Below are 13,612 nucleotides of genomic sequence, written 5' to 3' on the forward strand. Positions count from 1 at the left end.
CAGTTGGTTAGAAAAAAAACAAACAAAAAACACTGTGGTTGTTGAAACAGCCATTTTCCCCACATAAACAGCCTGCTGACTGCTGCTGTGACCTCCCTCTCTTCTGTTAGGCTACACTAACCTGGATCCCCTGTGCTCTCAATTACAGAACTGTCTCCGTGCTGCCATGCTCAGCCAGGGTTTTACCTTGATGAATATTTCATTCAGGTTTTAGATGTATCCACAGAGCAGAGTGCGGCTACAAACAACACACTTGCCACTGACAAATATGAGTGCTCTGCATGGTATCTGCTTAACCTTTTAGTCAAGGTCATCTGGAAATAATCTCAATATACTGTTATTGTTATGATTCATTCTGGGCAGTGTAAGATTTACTCTAGATTTCTGCAGAATAAAATAACATTAATCAGAGTGAAATCTCCCTTTTTAACGCTTCCATTCCATTCCTTTTTTTTTTTTGTCTGATAAGCAAGAGCTAAGAAATTACAAGCGGGCACATAGTCCCAACGAAGCTGTAAAGGAAGGGAAAAAAACAGAGGAGTAAAATCCATTTGTAAGGGAGTTGGTATTGAATTGAGCAAACAGCTGTGCCTGGTCGTGCTGAACACAAAGGAAAAGAATGGCCCCGTCTTTAACAAAATGAAAGCAATTCCCGCCACATTTCCCCTGGGTTTTCATCAAGAGACACCGCTGTTCTGAACAACTTGACTTTGCGTGTGTGTACTTTGTCTGAGAGGGAAAGAAGGAGGGATGAGGATGGAGGGATGAGGATGGCGAGAGAGGACCGTGAAGGAGCAGAGGTGGGGAGGCTAACAAAGTCCACCGGCTAAAACAGAAACAGTTCGAGTCAGCTAAATGAGCACCGGAGGGGAAGGAAGCTGTTCGCAGATGATAGCTTTCTCAAACAACATGGGAATGGATGGGAATTGGAAAAAAAATGAGCTATATTGATTTTTATTATGAATTCTGCATATTAATCCAATCCTTCGCTGATTCCAATATCAAATCTTCATCCCTGTGAAGCCTTTCTGTTTAGGGGAAGTGACAAGAGCATCACGATGTGATGCACATGATCACTAATTGAATTAATTATATCCAATAATATTTTATAATTATATCTTTAACATATTTTTTTAGAACATTATTATTATTATTATGTGAATGCTGGAGGCAATGGCATTCACACTATAGTTTTTCAAATCCTTCTTCTTCTTCTTCTTCTTCTTCTTCTTCTTCTTCTTCTTCTTCTTCTTCTTCTTCTTCTCTATTAATATTGCTGTTGTTGTTGTTATGATAATTATTGGTATTGAGAATGGCATCCTTCACTCCTCATTATCCTGCCTTAAAGCTGTCATCACCCTGCCAGTCATAGTTTAAAATGAAGGAAATGATGGACAACCCCATTACACTACCCTAACATTTAGCAGCTATGTTTCCATCAGCAAACTACTCTTATCCACAGACGACGAAGGTGTATTGATATTATGGGTGACTACTATAAAACAACCAAGCCTCAGGAGAATATAGACTGGGGGTCATGACACTCACTGTTCTTACTGTCCTACCATCGACGTGTGCGTGTGCAGAAGAACTATTTACTACCATCGTGGCATACATATGCACCGGCAGCAGCATTTAAAAAAGGCCTGTTTCCATGGAGAACACTTTCAAAATGTTTCACCTTGAGACCCGCTTTCAGTAAGTTGTGTTTTCAGCGAGGTGGATCATCATTGTCATGTAAACGGACTCCGAAAAACAAACCACTCTTGAGTACATTAAGCACTACAACTGGATGTCCCATCCCATCGCACACACACCTTGAAGTTACGCAGCTTTGCGCCTTTAGGAATCTCTGAATTCCTACTGAAAATACAAACTGCTCCTTTATGGAGGAGCCTGCAGCGAGATGAATGGCTGATCACAGTGACCACTCTGCTGAGGCTATTATCATCCCGCAGACTCGTTGTCACGGCATGACTTCATGGGGGAAAATTGTCATGCCGCAACATACTTCTCATTTATTTTATTTTGATGGGCGCCGAGACACCCGGTTGAAAATGATGGAAACAGTGTGAAATCGCAGATTAAGCGCAAGTCAAAACGCCAGTGGATGAAAATGATAGAAATCCCTGCTGCCAAAGGGAACAAAGGCACAGAGAAGATGACAACAGTCACTTTATATTCTATGCCGACAGCTGCGGGACTGTAAGGTGGAAACATTTTCCTGTTCAGTAAGCTGTTAATAGTAATGAATTAATGAGGAAATTGTTTTTTATGCTGTACTGATCTTTTCTGTTTTCAACTTTTTTGGTGAATCACAAAGTATGGAAAAAGACTGCAGAAACACATGAATACCTATAACCTTCACATTTGATCTTTTTAAACAATAAGATCACAATCTATTTGACTAATTTTGGTCTGTTTCTTTATGAATGTGTGGTATACTTTGATCATTTGCAGGAATAGTTGAATCAGTGACGGGTTTTAATAAAAAAAAACAGACAGATTAATATATATAAAGCTATAACACAAGAAATTGAATGAAAAAACATATTTTTAGCTCACAAGTAAACAGGGAATATTACATTTTATCCAAGTATTGTTTTATACGGAATTTTGCAAGGCATTTTACAACAGCAAAAAAGTTTTTGGTCATTAAGAAAAAAAACTTAAAAGGTTTTTTTTTTGTAAAGTTGTGCTGCGTAAGCTGTGTCCTTGGCAGCGCAACGCCTGTTTTGTGTTTCGTGCCAGAAAACAAAGCAAACTCCTGAATGGAATGTTTCCAGAATAGAAAATATAAATAGTTTCTCCATGAAAGACTATGGTTTAGTTTCACTGCATCAAAACAGCTTCACATATCTTATACATTCCAATGCCTGTTGATTAATTTGATTTGCTGAAGTCCAAGCTTTAAAAATATCAAAAAATAGCACACACACACACACACACACACACACACACACACACACACACACACACACACACACACACACAAGTCCAGACTCGAAGCAGAGATTTTCTCACTGTGAGGGGAAACTGTTAATGACAACTCGACCTTGCAGCCCCTGCCGTCATTACTCGTCTTAAAAAAAAAAAAATCAAAGTCCCCACTTGGCATGTAAAGAGGAACACTGGTACCCGGAGGGAGCTCAGAGTTGAAGTGCAGTAAAGTTAGTTGGGTTGTCTGATGGGGAAGGAAGCCCACTGGTCTCCTGGTCGCGGAGATATTCGGAACATGTCCAGCCAAGAGGAGTCCCTCAGGGGGACCCAGAGCATGCTGGAGGGATTATATATCCCATCTTGCCTGTGGATTCTCCGGCCTTCTCCCCCAGAGGAGCGGAAGAACGTGATGGGAAAGAAGGATGCCTTAGCTTGAGTGACCTACTACCAGAAAAAGTCCAAAATTGCCAGCATGTGTTTATGAGATTTAAAAAAAAAAAAAAAAAAGAGCAAGTGTGACCCACTGATCAATGCGGTGATCATTTGCAGGTTTGTGCAATTTTTACATGTGAACAATACACGTGAATTTAACAATGTGATGCCTCAGAAGTGGTCAATCAGCTCTCTTCAGTTACCATTATTGAATTTAGTATCATATATGTGACATAACGTTCTTATCTGAAGGTAAATTATTTAATTAATTAGATTTTCTTTCTACACTTGTGTTACAAGCAATCATTTTTTCCCTTTGCAATTGATTGCAGATTTTGTGGCAACTTTTTCCTTGGTTTCCTTTTGGGTTGTTTCTTCTGCATTCCCTACTGCCCTGGTATTCTTTTCTATGTTGTACTCAAGAAATTGCTTTTTTCTCACAAAAACACAAATCAACAAAGAGCTTTCTCAGCGAAGATGGCAGAGCAGCGCACGAGAGAATGTTCTCGTCAGAATGCTTTAACAAGCAGCAGAATCACACCTTTAAATGTTCATAATCCACTGTACATATATTTAATTACACTAAAATGGTTATATGATTTACCAAATGTTTGTCTTTTTGGCAAATATCAAAAATGTAAAAAAAAAAACATGACATAGTTTTCATCCTCTCTGTCTTTGAATGAATGAGTGGATGTTGTAGTTTGATGGACAATCCCCAACTTATCACCACGATCGAAAACACAAGAAGAAGACATAATGCAGCTCTGAACATAATTTGAATTCTGCGACATGGCAAACTGATGGGAGAAGAATTTATTAATCTTCAGTAATTGATGTTTGGGTTTGTAGGAAGCTCTCAAATAGCTGCTGTCGCAGTTTCTTTTTTTTTTTAAACTTCACCACCAGCAAAATCAATGCCTTTACAACTTTAATCCAACTCACTCACAAATCCCTACATGTGCAAGACCACTTGTGTGTGTGTATATATATATATATGTATATATATGTTTGTTGCTGTTTTTTTAATGAAGTTCTATTGACTTGTTGACTGTATCCTAAATTAGCTCAAACAGTGTTTGTAGCTGATTTGACATCTGATTTGTTGGATGAGTAGTTGGATACACTGATTTTGTTCAGTGTGTGTTGGGGAGATGATTGGTATGTCAGGAAGATGATGGTCAGTATGGATCTGTCGGGAGAGAGGAGGTGAGGAGGTTCATGGATACAGTGAGGGAGGACGTGCAGGCGATTGGTTGAGGAAGGAGGATGCAGAAGACACAGATGTTACTGGAAATAAATTAGAGTAAAAGACATGCACTCTTTTTTTTAACTGCTGCAGGTATTCAGCTGCTCCAGGTTGCTCTGCATTGTTTGTCAGATTCACCCATTCTCACACACACACACACACACACACACACACACACACACACACACACACACACACACACACACACACACACACACACACACACACACACACACACACACACACACACACACACACGCATTCATTTCAATGGTAACTGCTATTTGGGGTTCAGTGTCTTGCTCAAGGCACTTCAAGGACAGAGCAATATGGGAGATCAAATCCACAACCTCACGATTAAGAGATACTTGTCAGTTAGTGGGTACGCGGCTTTTCTGTGTGGTTTACATGTCCTCCCTCTTTTCTGTGTGGTTTACATGTCCCCCCATCTCTTTGGCAAAATTGGTTTTTCTCTGGATTTTACAGTTCCCAGGTCCCTCAGATGATCTGTTAACAGGCATGCAAGGCTTATTTGTAGCTCCGGATGTGAGTGTATGTGTGAGATTACCTCTCTTGACATCGGTTTTGTAGTAGACATAAGTATTTTTGACCAAAAATGTTGATTTGAAGTGTTTTCAGGTGTTAATGACATTTTACATGTGCCTTGAATTCAGCTCAGCATTGGGCAGGTTGAGGATAGCTGCTCTCAGAGGCTTAGTGTTCATTTTTTGGGTTGTTTTTTTTCTACTGCTCGAGATTAATGGTGCAGTGAACGCCTCTCTGTGACAGTGGCTCAGCACTGTTGTCAAAATGAGTCATTCTCTGTTACTGAACTGTGCAATTAATGTTTCCGGTCTGATTGGCCAAACTATGAAATGAGGAGAGCGGAGACTTAACTTCCTTCAGGAGTTTTGTTGTGATACCCGGTTGTGTCCATCATTTTAGATTCAGATGGTTAGAAGCATTAGTTTTCCTTGCGCGCAGAGTGCTTCAAAGATGTAACAGAGGTGACAATGAATCTTTTATTGAATAGTAACAGCCCATATATTGATTCAAGATGTCGGCAAAGAGACAATTATTTTCGCCATGAGCTCTCCACCTTCTTTTAGAGGAGTCATTCCTTTGTTTTAGTGTCCGCGAGACAACAGGCCATGCGAGAGTCCCACAGGACTGCTCCACTTCATGGCTTTATTGATCGATTGTGTTGTTTATTTGTTTGCTAATTTGCATGTAATTTTTGTATTTTTTTATTTAAATGGTCAGCACTTGTTGTGACACTTATTCCTTACACAGCCACCACAACAATTTGCAGTGGCAGAGCATAAAACAAAACAATTTAATGTCTGTTATCTATCATGACTCATCACAATGTTTGAAAGGCAACTAAGACATAATTTGAATGCACAATCGAATCCATCAGATAATTAAACTATTAGCACAGTAACTTTGCGGGGCTAATGGGTCAAACTCGTGTTAACGAGGTAAAACAGTGGTATACACTTGTGCAAAAAGGATATTTGTGTGCTGATGTAATGAGGTTAGTTTCCAAAGAGAGAGAAAGAGACAGAGGTTAATTGATTCTGATGTCTCTGGAGTGCAATGTCAGCTCTGTAGGAAATGAGTGTTAAGGTGCCAACTTGGAGAATGCCTATTTATTCCCAGCGTGTCATTAAAGGTGATTATAGCCTGGGAAGTAAACTGTACTTTGCCACTTGCCAGTGTGTAATATTGTGTGTTTTAAGAGCTATTTTTGGCCAATATAGCTCTTAAAGTAGATGCCTGAATCTGACATTAATGAGAACTTTTAGCTTGAATGTCAATATATGTTCAGCAGTTGGTCCATTTATCACTTCTGTTCATTGCACAGAAAATGGTGTTAATAGTTCATCTAGTGAGAACTTCTTGCTAGAAATAACTGAATATCCAGGCTGAAACAAGTTACAGTGGCGAGTCTTTTTTAAAACGCCAATAATTGTAACTGAAATATATATTCAGTAAGGCTTTTTGTCAGCTTGTCAGTATGTTTCCTCTCATTTGTGAGATTTAATTCTTCTGAGCTCTGTTATTGTTGGACATCTGGTTTTGATTGTCATCTGAAATGAACACCAAAACGCCATTATTTTTGATTCAGACGGTTAAAAACATTGGTTGTTTTCTTGAATGTTCCATGTAAAGGGCTTCAAAGACAAGACAGAGGTGACAATAAATCTGTTATTGAATCATGCGTGTCCTGAGATCACACCGAAGACGAGAGGGGAGTTTCTAAAAGTTCTTCTTCAAGACCTATATTAGCCAATTCTTTTTACCTCTCAGAAGCATTTGGGTTGGGGGGGGGGGGGGGGGGTAGGTTGGGAATAGCAAACTTGCCAGCGTTTGCATATGCAGAAGCAATGTTAGCACATCGAACTGAGGTGAACTGCATACTGATATTCTCTATGGGTTTATCCCGACGAGCAGCTCCTTTCAAAGACAGGTACTTATGTGAATCATTAAAACCAGTGATCAAAGCGGTTGCAGTGAAACTCTGATTTTATTCCACACACAGAGTCTGTCTGCGCAGAGTTCAGCCGGATTAATCTCGACCTCGCAAGTTCCCTTTTTTATGGTTGATTGTTTGATTACTTTACCGTTTAATGTCACAGAGAGGAATGAAGAACATATTACAAGCAAGAATGGATCATTTACAATAATGTTTTCGTGAGGGTAATTTGAACAGCTGTGAATCAGAGCTGTTGTGTACTGCTGATCTGGCCTTAAAGCCACGTGCCCTTGTTACTGTTTAGCGGGAAGCAAAAGAGTTCAACTTGAGGGTGGATGCACTCTAAAGTAATACAACTAAATCCTGCTAGTTCAACTGGGATTAATTTTTTTTTGCTAAATCTAACTTTTTCTGTAGAGATGTATTTGATGCATTGATTTCTCTCTCTGTGTGTATTTTTAAAATATTTTATGAGCTTTCATCATTGATGTTATGTTGTCCACATGTTTCCTTTTTTAGAAAACAAAAATCAAAGGTCACTTAACAACCGTTGCAAAAAGAAACTCAACATTTATCACATGAAATGAAAGGTGGGCGGCATAGCATTTTAGTTTAAAACTATTTAATCATACTTTCATTCAAATGTTGGTTTGAGGACTCTTCAGGGAGCTAACGACTGTATATACATCAGGGTTGTCAAACATACAGCTCAAATTCATCTTGAATGGGTCAGACCTGTAAAATAGCACCATAATAACCTTTAAATTTAAACTTTAAAGTTTTTCTTTGTTGTGGTACAGAATTTCTATATTTTCACAAAAACAATTACTACCGAAAATGACAATGCAATCTCAACATAAATCCAATTTCTATTGAAATGTCATAAAAACGTCTCAGTTTTTAACATTTGCTGGGTGGTCTGGCTGAACTGGAACCTCTTGCAGGGTAGTTTAACACCCCTGATATTTTATTCTCTGTTGGTAAGATGCTGACTGGGTCAACGCAAGACAATTATTGTCACTGATACTATAACAATTGTGCAGAACAATCAGATAACAGGGAACACAGTGCCGCTCTATGTCACTGTTGCCGTTTAAGCTCCACCCCTGCCTATATCACCAATATGTCCCAGCTCTCCTATATGCATATGCAATTGCTTTTTTTTTTCTTTGGTTGCAGGTTAGACACAGGGCCCCTCCTCTCTGTCGTTCCGCAAGATCTCCAATATTTCACTCCAAAGGGGAGCGAATGCACAGTGTGACTGCGTAATAAATGAGCAAAATCCTCCAGCAGAATTTCAGATCAAACATAAATTCTAACTCTATCCCGAGTAAAAGCTGTCCGTCACATTCACTCTCCCGTTTCCTTTGACGGTGAATTGCAGCACCGCCACCTCTGAAATTTGCTTTGTGCTCAGTGAACACACCTTAAGGCTCGTCTGAGCTTGTCCCCGCTTTGAATGCCTCTGCACAAGTTGTGATTCTTTTCACTTTTCTTCTTCTCCTTTGCCAATCAGTTTCAAGTGGGCACAATCTGATGAATACAAAAAAACAACAACAACAACAAAAACAACAACCCACAATTCAATAAGAACAAGTGGATGATTTGAGATTTGTTGAATCTTTAGGTTGCAGTTTTAATTTTGTGTTTGGAAGTAGGTTGTTTAAGCTTCGTTGAAGGGGTGGAGATTAATCAAAGCTGACTATAAAGATGCATCTACCGTTTCCAGTGTGTGTGAAAGGCTGTTTCTGTCTATAATACATGTGTGTATAGTCTGCCATTCTCTCCCTTGACTGTGTCTCATTCGCAGATCAAATAGAATAAATGAAACAGCAAGTACCTCTAGACATTATGCAAATCGGTCCTATATGATGCGGTTCACTTGTTAGTCGACTTCACTTATCGCGGCGAAAGAACATTCAGCTGTTGAATTCTGGTCTTGGAGGGTCACAGTTCCAGGTGTTTTCAGTGTCTACTGTTCCAAAGCACCTGAATCAAATAAATGTGTCGCAGCGAAGCTCTGCAGAAAGCCTGATAATGAGTCACACCTTGCCTCCACTTTTTTGAGCTGTGTAACAAATTACAAGTGCTTTTGTTGCTGCTCTGAGGTTCTGTCAATCAAAATGTACATTTTACAAATACATGTCCTTGCACTTCCTACATTTACAGAAACGGTTTTAATTTGCTGTTAGGTGGTGGTTTTTCTTTGCGAGCATGCATGTCTCTGCAACATTTAGCCGGATTTCAACCAAAAGGGAAGGCACGGTGACAAAGAGACGCAGAAAAGCCATCAATGGATTTCATGCACGAGGGATTAAAAGAGATGAGACCAACTTGTATAAGGCATAGGTGGATGACAAAGAAAAGAGAATGGCGTCTGTGAAGCCTCGTGGCTGAAAGTAACCCCGTTCACAATTACTACAGCAGAGATGACGGAAAGCTACAATTACGTTGTCTTATTGCGCTCGAGTTTATTGGAAAAAAAAACAGCCAGTAGAAATATCCTTGATTGTTTTTGTTTTAAGACATTAAGCCATCAAATCTCCCTTTATCATCTGTTTCATTGAGGACTTTGTGCACTTTAGGTTTAATGGCGTTCAGTAGCTCAACTTAAAGTCGCCAATTTGGCAATATGGTGGACTTTCTGAAATTACAATGACCAAAGTTTAAAATAAATGTGGACTCGTTACTCACGGCTGCATAATGTCAGATCATCTTACAATCCAAAAATGACAGTCTGTTGTTTTGTTGCACTGTGTTGACGGAATAAACTTACTAACTTATTCTATCTAATATCAAACCCTGCACTTTGTGGAATGTTGAAGAGCTCCTGTTCAGAATGCTTTTTTATCTGATAGAATTTTTTATTTAATGCGACCCTCAAGTTGGCATTAACAGTGCAACAACAGATTGCCATTGCCATAATTTTATATTCAGCATGGCGAGATCGAATAATACATTTGATGATTATGAATAAGGTGACTGTTGCAGTGATTACTACTGTAGTGGCAATGTTTACAAAAGTAGGAACAAATAAGAACCACCTACAAAGGGTTTACATTTTCATAAATATCTGCTAATATATTTACAAATAATGATACGTTTGCGTATGGTGGTGAACAGGTTTGACACGATTATTGTTCTGCTTCAAGAGAATGGAAGAAGAAAAAAAGCCTGAGGGAGGAGAGTCGTAACGGAACTGCAAAGCATCTCATCACAAAGGATAAAAGAGTAAAACTGAATGCAAATAAGGCGTTGTAGAGAACAGTGGCGAGAGAGCTGTTTACACCTAAAACAGATGCCAAAAACGAGGCAAACAAAGAATACAAACAAGACCAATTTGAAAACAAACGCAGGAGAGAGGAGAAAGAGCCTATGACAGACAGCGATACTCTGCCTTTCGGGAACTCTCTTTGCTCAGTTGGCGATAAATGACAGGCTCTGCTACCCGGGAAGAGGACAGCGGCGAGATCAGAACTGTCTCAGCAGAAAGACTTAGCGGTGATCACAGCAGAGTGGAAAAGTGGAGTTCATGAGAGGAGGCCCAGCAGAAGTGGAGGAAAACTGGCATAAGATACAAGGAAGGAGAGTCTTTTCAGCAGGGGCACATGTAAAAGAAGTAGACCTTCACAGAAGCAGGTCTTCTGGAAATGGACGCCGACAAGAGATTGTTTAAAAGAAGAAGAAAAAAAAAAGGAACATGAAGGGAAAAATAAGGTGCTAACCTATAAAGGGACTGATAAGATTTGATCAGACTCTGTTTTTGAACTAATTCAGAGGATTCAATATTACAATATTGTTTTCAAAGTATCTTACGTTTGCCTGTATTTATTTTGTAGGCTTGGGCCCTGTTTAACATGACATTTCAAGTGGAAACACAATTTTAGAAAATGGTAACATTTTAAAAACCATGTACGTCTACACGGCAATGGCAGAAACACTGGAAACAATTTAGCTTTCCAATTGGGCCCCTTTAAAACCACACACGCACGCACACACACACACACACACACACACACACACACACACACACACACACACACACACACACACACGTGTGCAGAAAACAATACCCATAAACATTAGCAATGGTGAGTACACAGACATCCGTATGGACTGAAGACTCTCAACTAGAAAGCTACCAAGTCGCAGGAGAATATGGTCTGGGAGAAATACCACTTTGGAGGAAAACATTGTGGTTATGGCATGTATTTGCATGCATGTGCAGAAGAAATATTTATCCAGTAGCATCATTTCAAAAAAGACGTGTTTTCCTCCTTTTAGAAGCAGTTAGAGGTTTTTCAAAACGTTCCACTTTGGGCGTCAATTTCAAAAAGTTGCATTTTCAGTGGGTCTTACCACTATTGTTGTGTACGGTAGTCGGAGACCCAAAACACACGTGCAGAAATACATGGTGCATATAAACACATATGCACACATTACATTTATTCATTTATGTATTATGTGTAATTCAAAAAGAAAACCATCCGTCTTTCATGAAATTTCAGCTTCAATCCCACTTTAACTGAAGTCAGTGATGTATAAACTGGGAAAGCAGGTCCTCCAACTGGTACCTGTCCCAGTTCCAATGTGTGTGACAACAACTAAGACCAAGTCACAAACCCCCCCCCCCCCCCAAAAAAAAAAACTATGTTAATGTAAATCAAGCATAAAAACTACTAACAAATCCAAGCTTTGAATTCACCACACTGCAGGTAGCAAACAATAAGGCGTGATTTGTACCACCGTGAGAACAGAGTGCATCATTATGCTACAAGGTTTTTTTTAACATTCCCGTCCAATCCTCATCAGGAATGTGAGGTTCCGTGACCCCCAGCCGTGGCTCATTATTGAAGCATGCAATGTACACACTAGCTGCGTCGTCATTTGAATGCATATTGGACACTGAATATTTTCACATTCCTTGCTCCCCAGATACAAGCATATCACTTTGACAGAAAGATGGATGAACTGTCTCATTTTCATTTTAATGAAAACAGATGGAGGGAATCAGTAGCAGCACAAACATTATATTTCCACACCCCGTGTTGGTACCTGTTTCTCTATGATTTTGTCATTTTGCAGCCACTCATCAGTTAGCTAATAGCTTTGCTAGTGTTGAGAGAGGAAGGCGAGCGTTATTGAGGAACGTGAGCCATTTGTGTGTTTTGCCTCCCCCCCCCCCTTTTAATTCTGACATGCAAACATACACACGCTCCCAATTTCCTTCACCTCAAGGGCAGCCCAGCGCCGCCATGATTTGATATGCTAATGTCGTATGTCATGCGTGGACATCATAATGAGTCATTTAGCGCCTGACTTCTTCCATTTCTATTGACACTACTGGTACATCCGGAGGACAAGGATTTTTCCTGTCCCTCTTAACTCCTCATACGTGGACTTATTATTGACTAACTGAATCTGTCTTACACTTTGGGAGAAGAGGGCTGCATAATGATTGCCCAAAATATCTTCCTTGTTTGTTTGGCAGATTTCACCTGAAGAGAGATTGATTGATAAAGTCCTGCGGCTCATCCGACCAAACCGGGTGACTGAATCGCATGCACCATTTACTTTCTATTAAGGTATCTTTGTACCCGCAGCGTGCCGCGTTTTTTTTTATGAATTATCTCGATTAAATGGGACACTATTCATGCCGTCTGGTGCACAGATGTGAAGGCACCAGAAGGTCTCAGCGTGGAAAAAGCTGAAACTTTTTGATAAGCACTTAAAGATAAAAGAAAGAAACTTGGGCGAGAAGGTATTAAATAATAGAACAGTCCAGTTATATATTATTCCATTTTATTTAGATGAATATGGCCCATTGTAATGTGTTAAGAGGATACGTACAAATGAAAATCCCTGTAAGGTAGCACTTCAAACTTTCAGAAGAACGATTGAAGGCAATAATCACACATTATGTAACACAGTACCAGGGGTGCTCTGAATGAGTTTAACCGCAGGAAGTAGAACAGAATCGTTAACATTCCCACTCCCGAATTGACAGGTGAGTCTACAAAGGCCTTAAGCTTAGAAAGTACTGCTCTTTTTGCCATTGTCTGTGAATGGACAATTGTGCAGGAGCTGGCAGCCTTGCCCCCTTGCCGTTTAAAAAAAATAAATGAATGAAAAGTAGGAGTAACTCACAGTTAGCCTATTTTACCTTCTACTTTACCATGTAGCTAAACGCTCTGTGCTTCAAAGTTGTTCGTCAAAGTTACGTGTGTTAGCGAGATGCTGCAGCTGGATGTTGAAATCAGAGTTCAAGGGGTCGTCCTGGGTCAGTAACACAACTCCGTAGATGCATTTCAAGTCTTTTTTCTCATCAGAATTTCAGAGTTACTCTTGTTTGCGGTTACATAAATGGCTCTTAAATGAAAGGATGGCTCAGTTATTATTAACTCCTAACTTTGATCAGAAAAAGTGAATAATTCTTAATTGCACTTGATATTAGTGGCATATAACTTTATAAGCTGTGTTATGTCAGGTTCACTTTTCCAGTCAATGATACG

The 13,612-nt window shown here is 39.6% G+C and overlaps 1 protein-coding gene across 1 annotated transcript in view; it reads left to right on the forward strand.

Annotated features, from left to right (window-relative positions):
* cdh13 (cadherin 13, H-cadherin (heart)) overlaps window positions 1-12,665 on the forward strand; it is a 397,592-nt gene extending 384,927 nt beyond the window's left edge. The window contains exon 13 of the mRNA XM_080504779.1: window positions 12,592-12,665. Within this exon, the coding sequence (XP_080360905.1) occupies window positions 12,592-12,602 (11 nt within the window). The 3' untranslated portion in view covers window positions 12,603-12,665. The remainder of the gene's footprint in view (window positions 1-12,591) is intronic.
* Window positions 12,666-13,612: the final 947 nt, after the last annotated feature.

Source organism: Blennius ocellaris (genome assembly GCF_963422515.1).
Source record: "Blennius ocellaris genome assembly, chromosome: 11".
NCBI lineage: Eukaryota > Metazoa > Chordata > Actinopteri > Blenniiformes > Blenniidae > Blennius > Blennius ocellaris.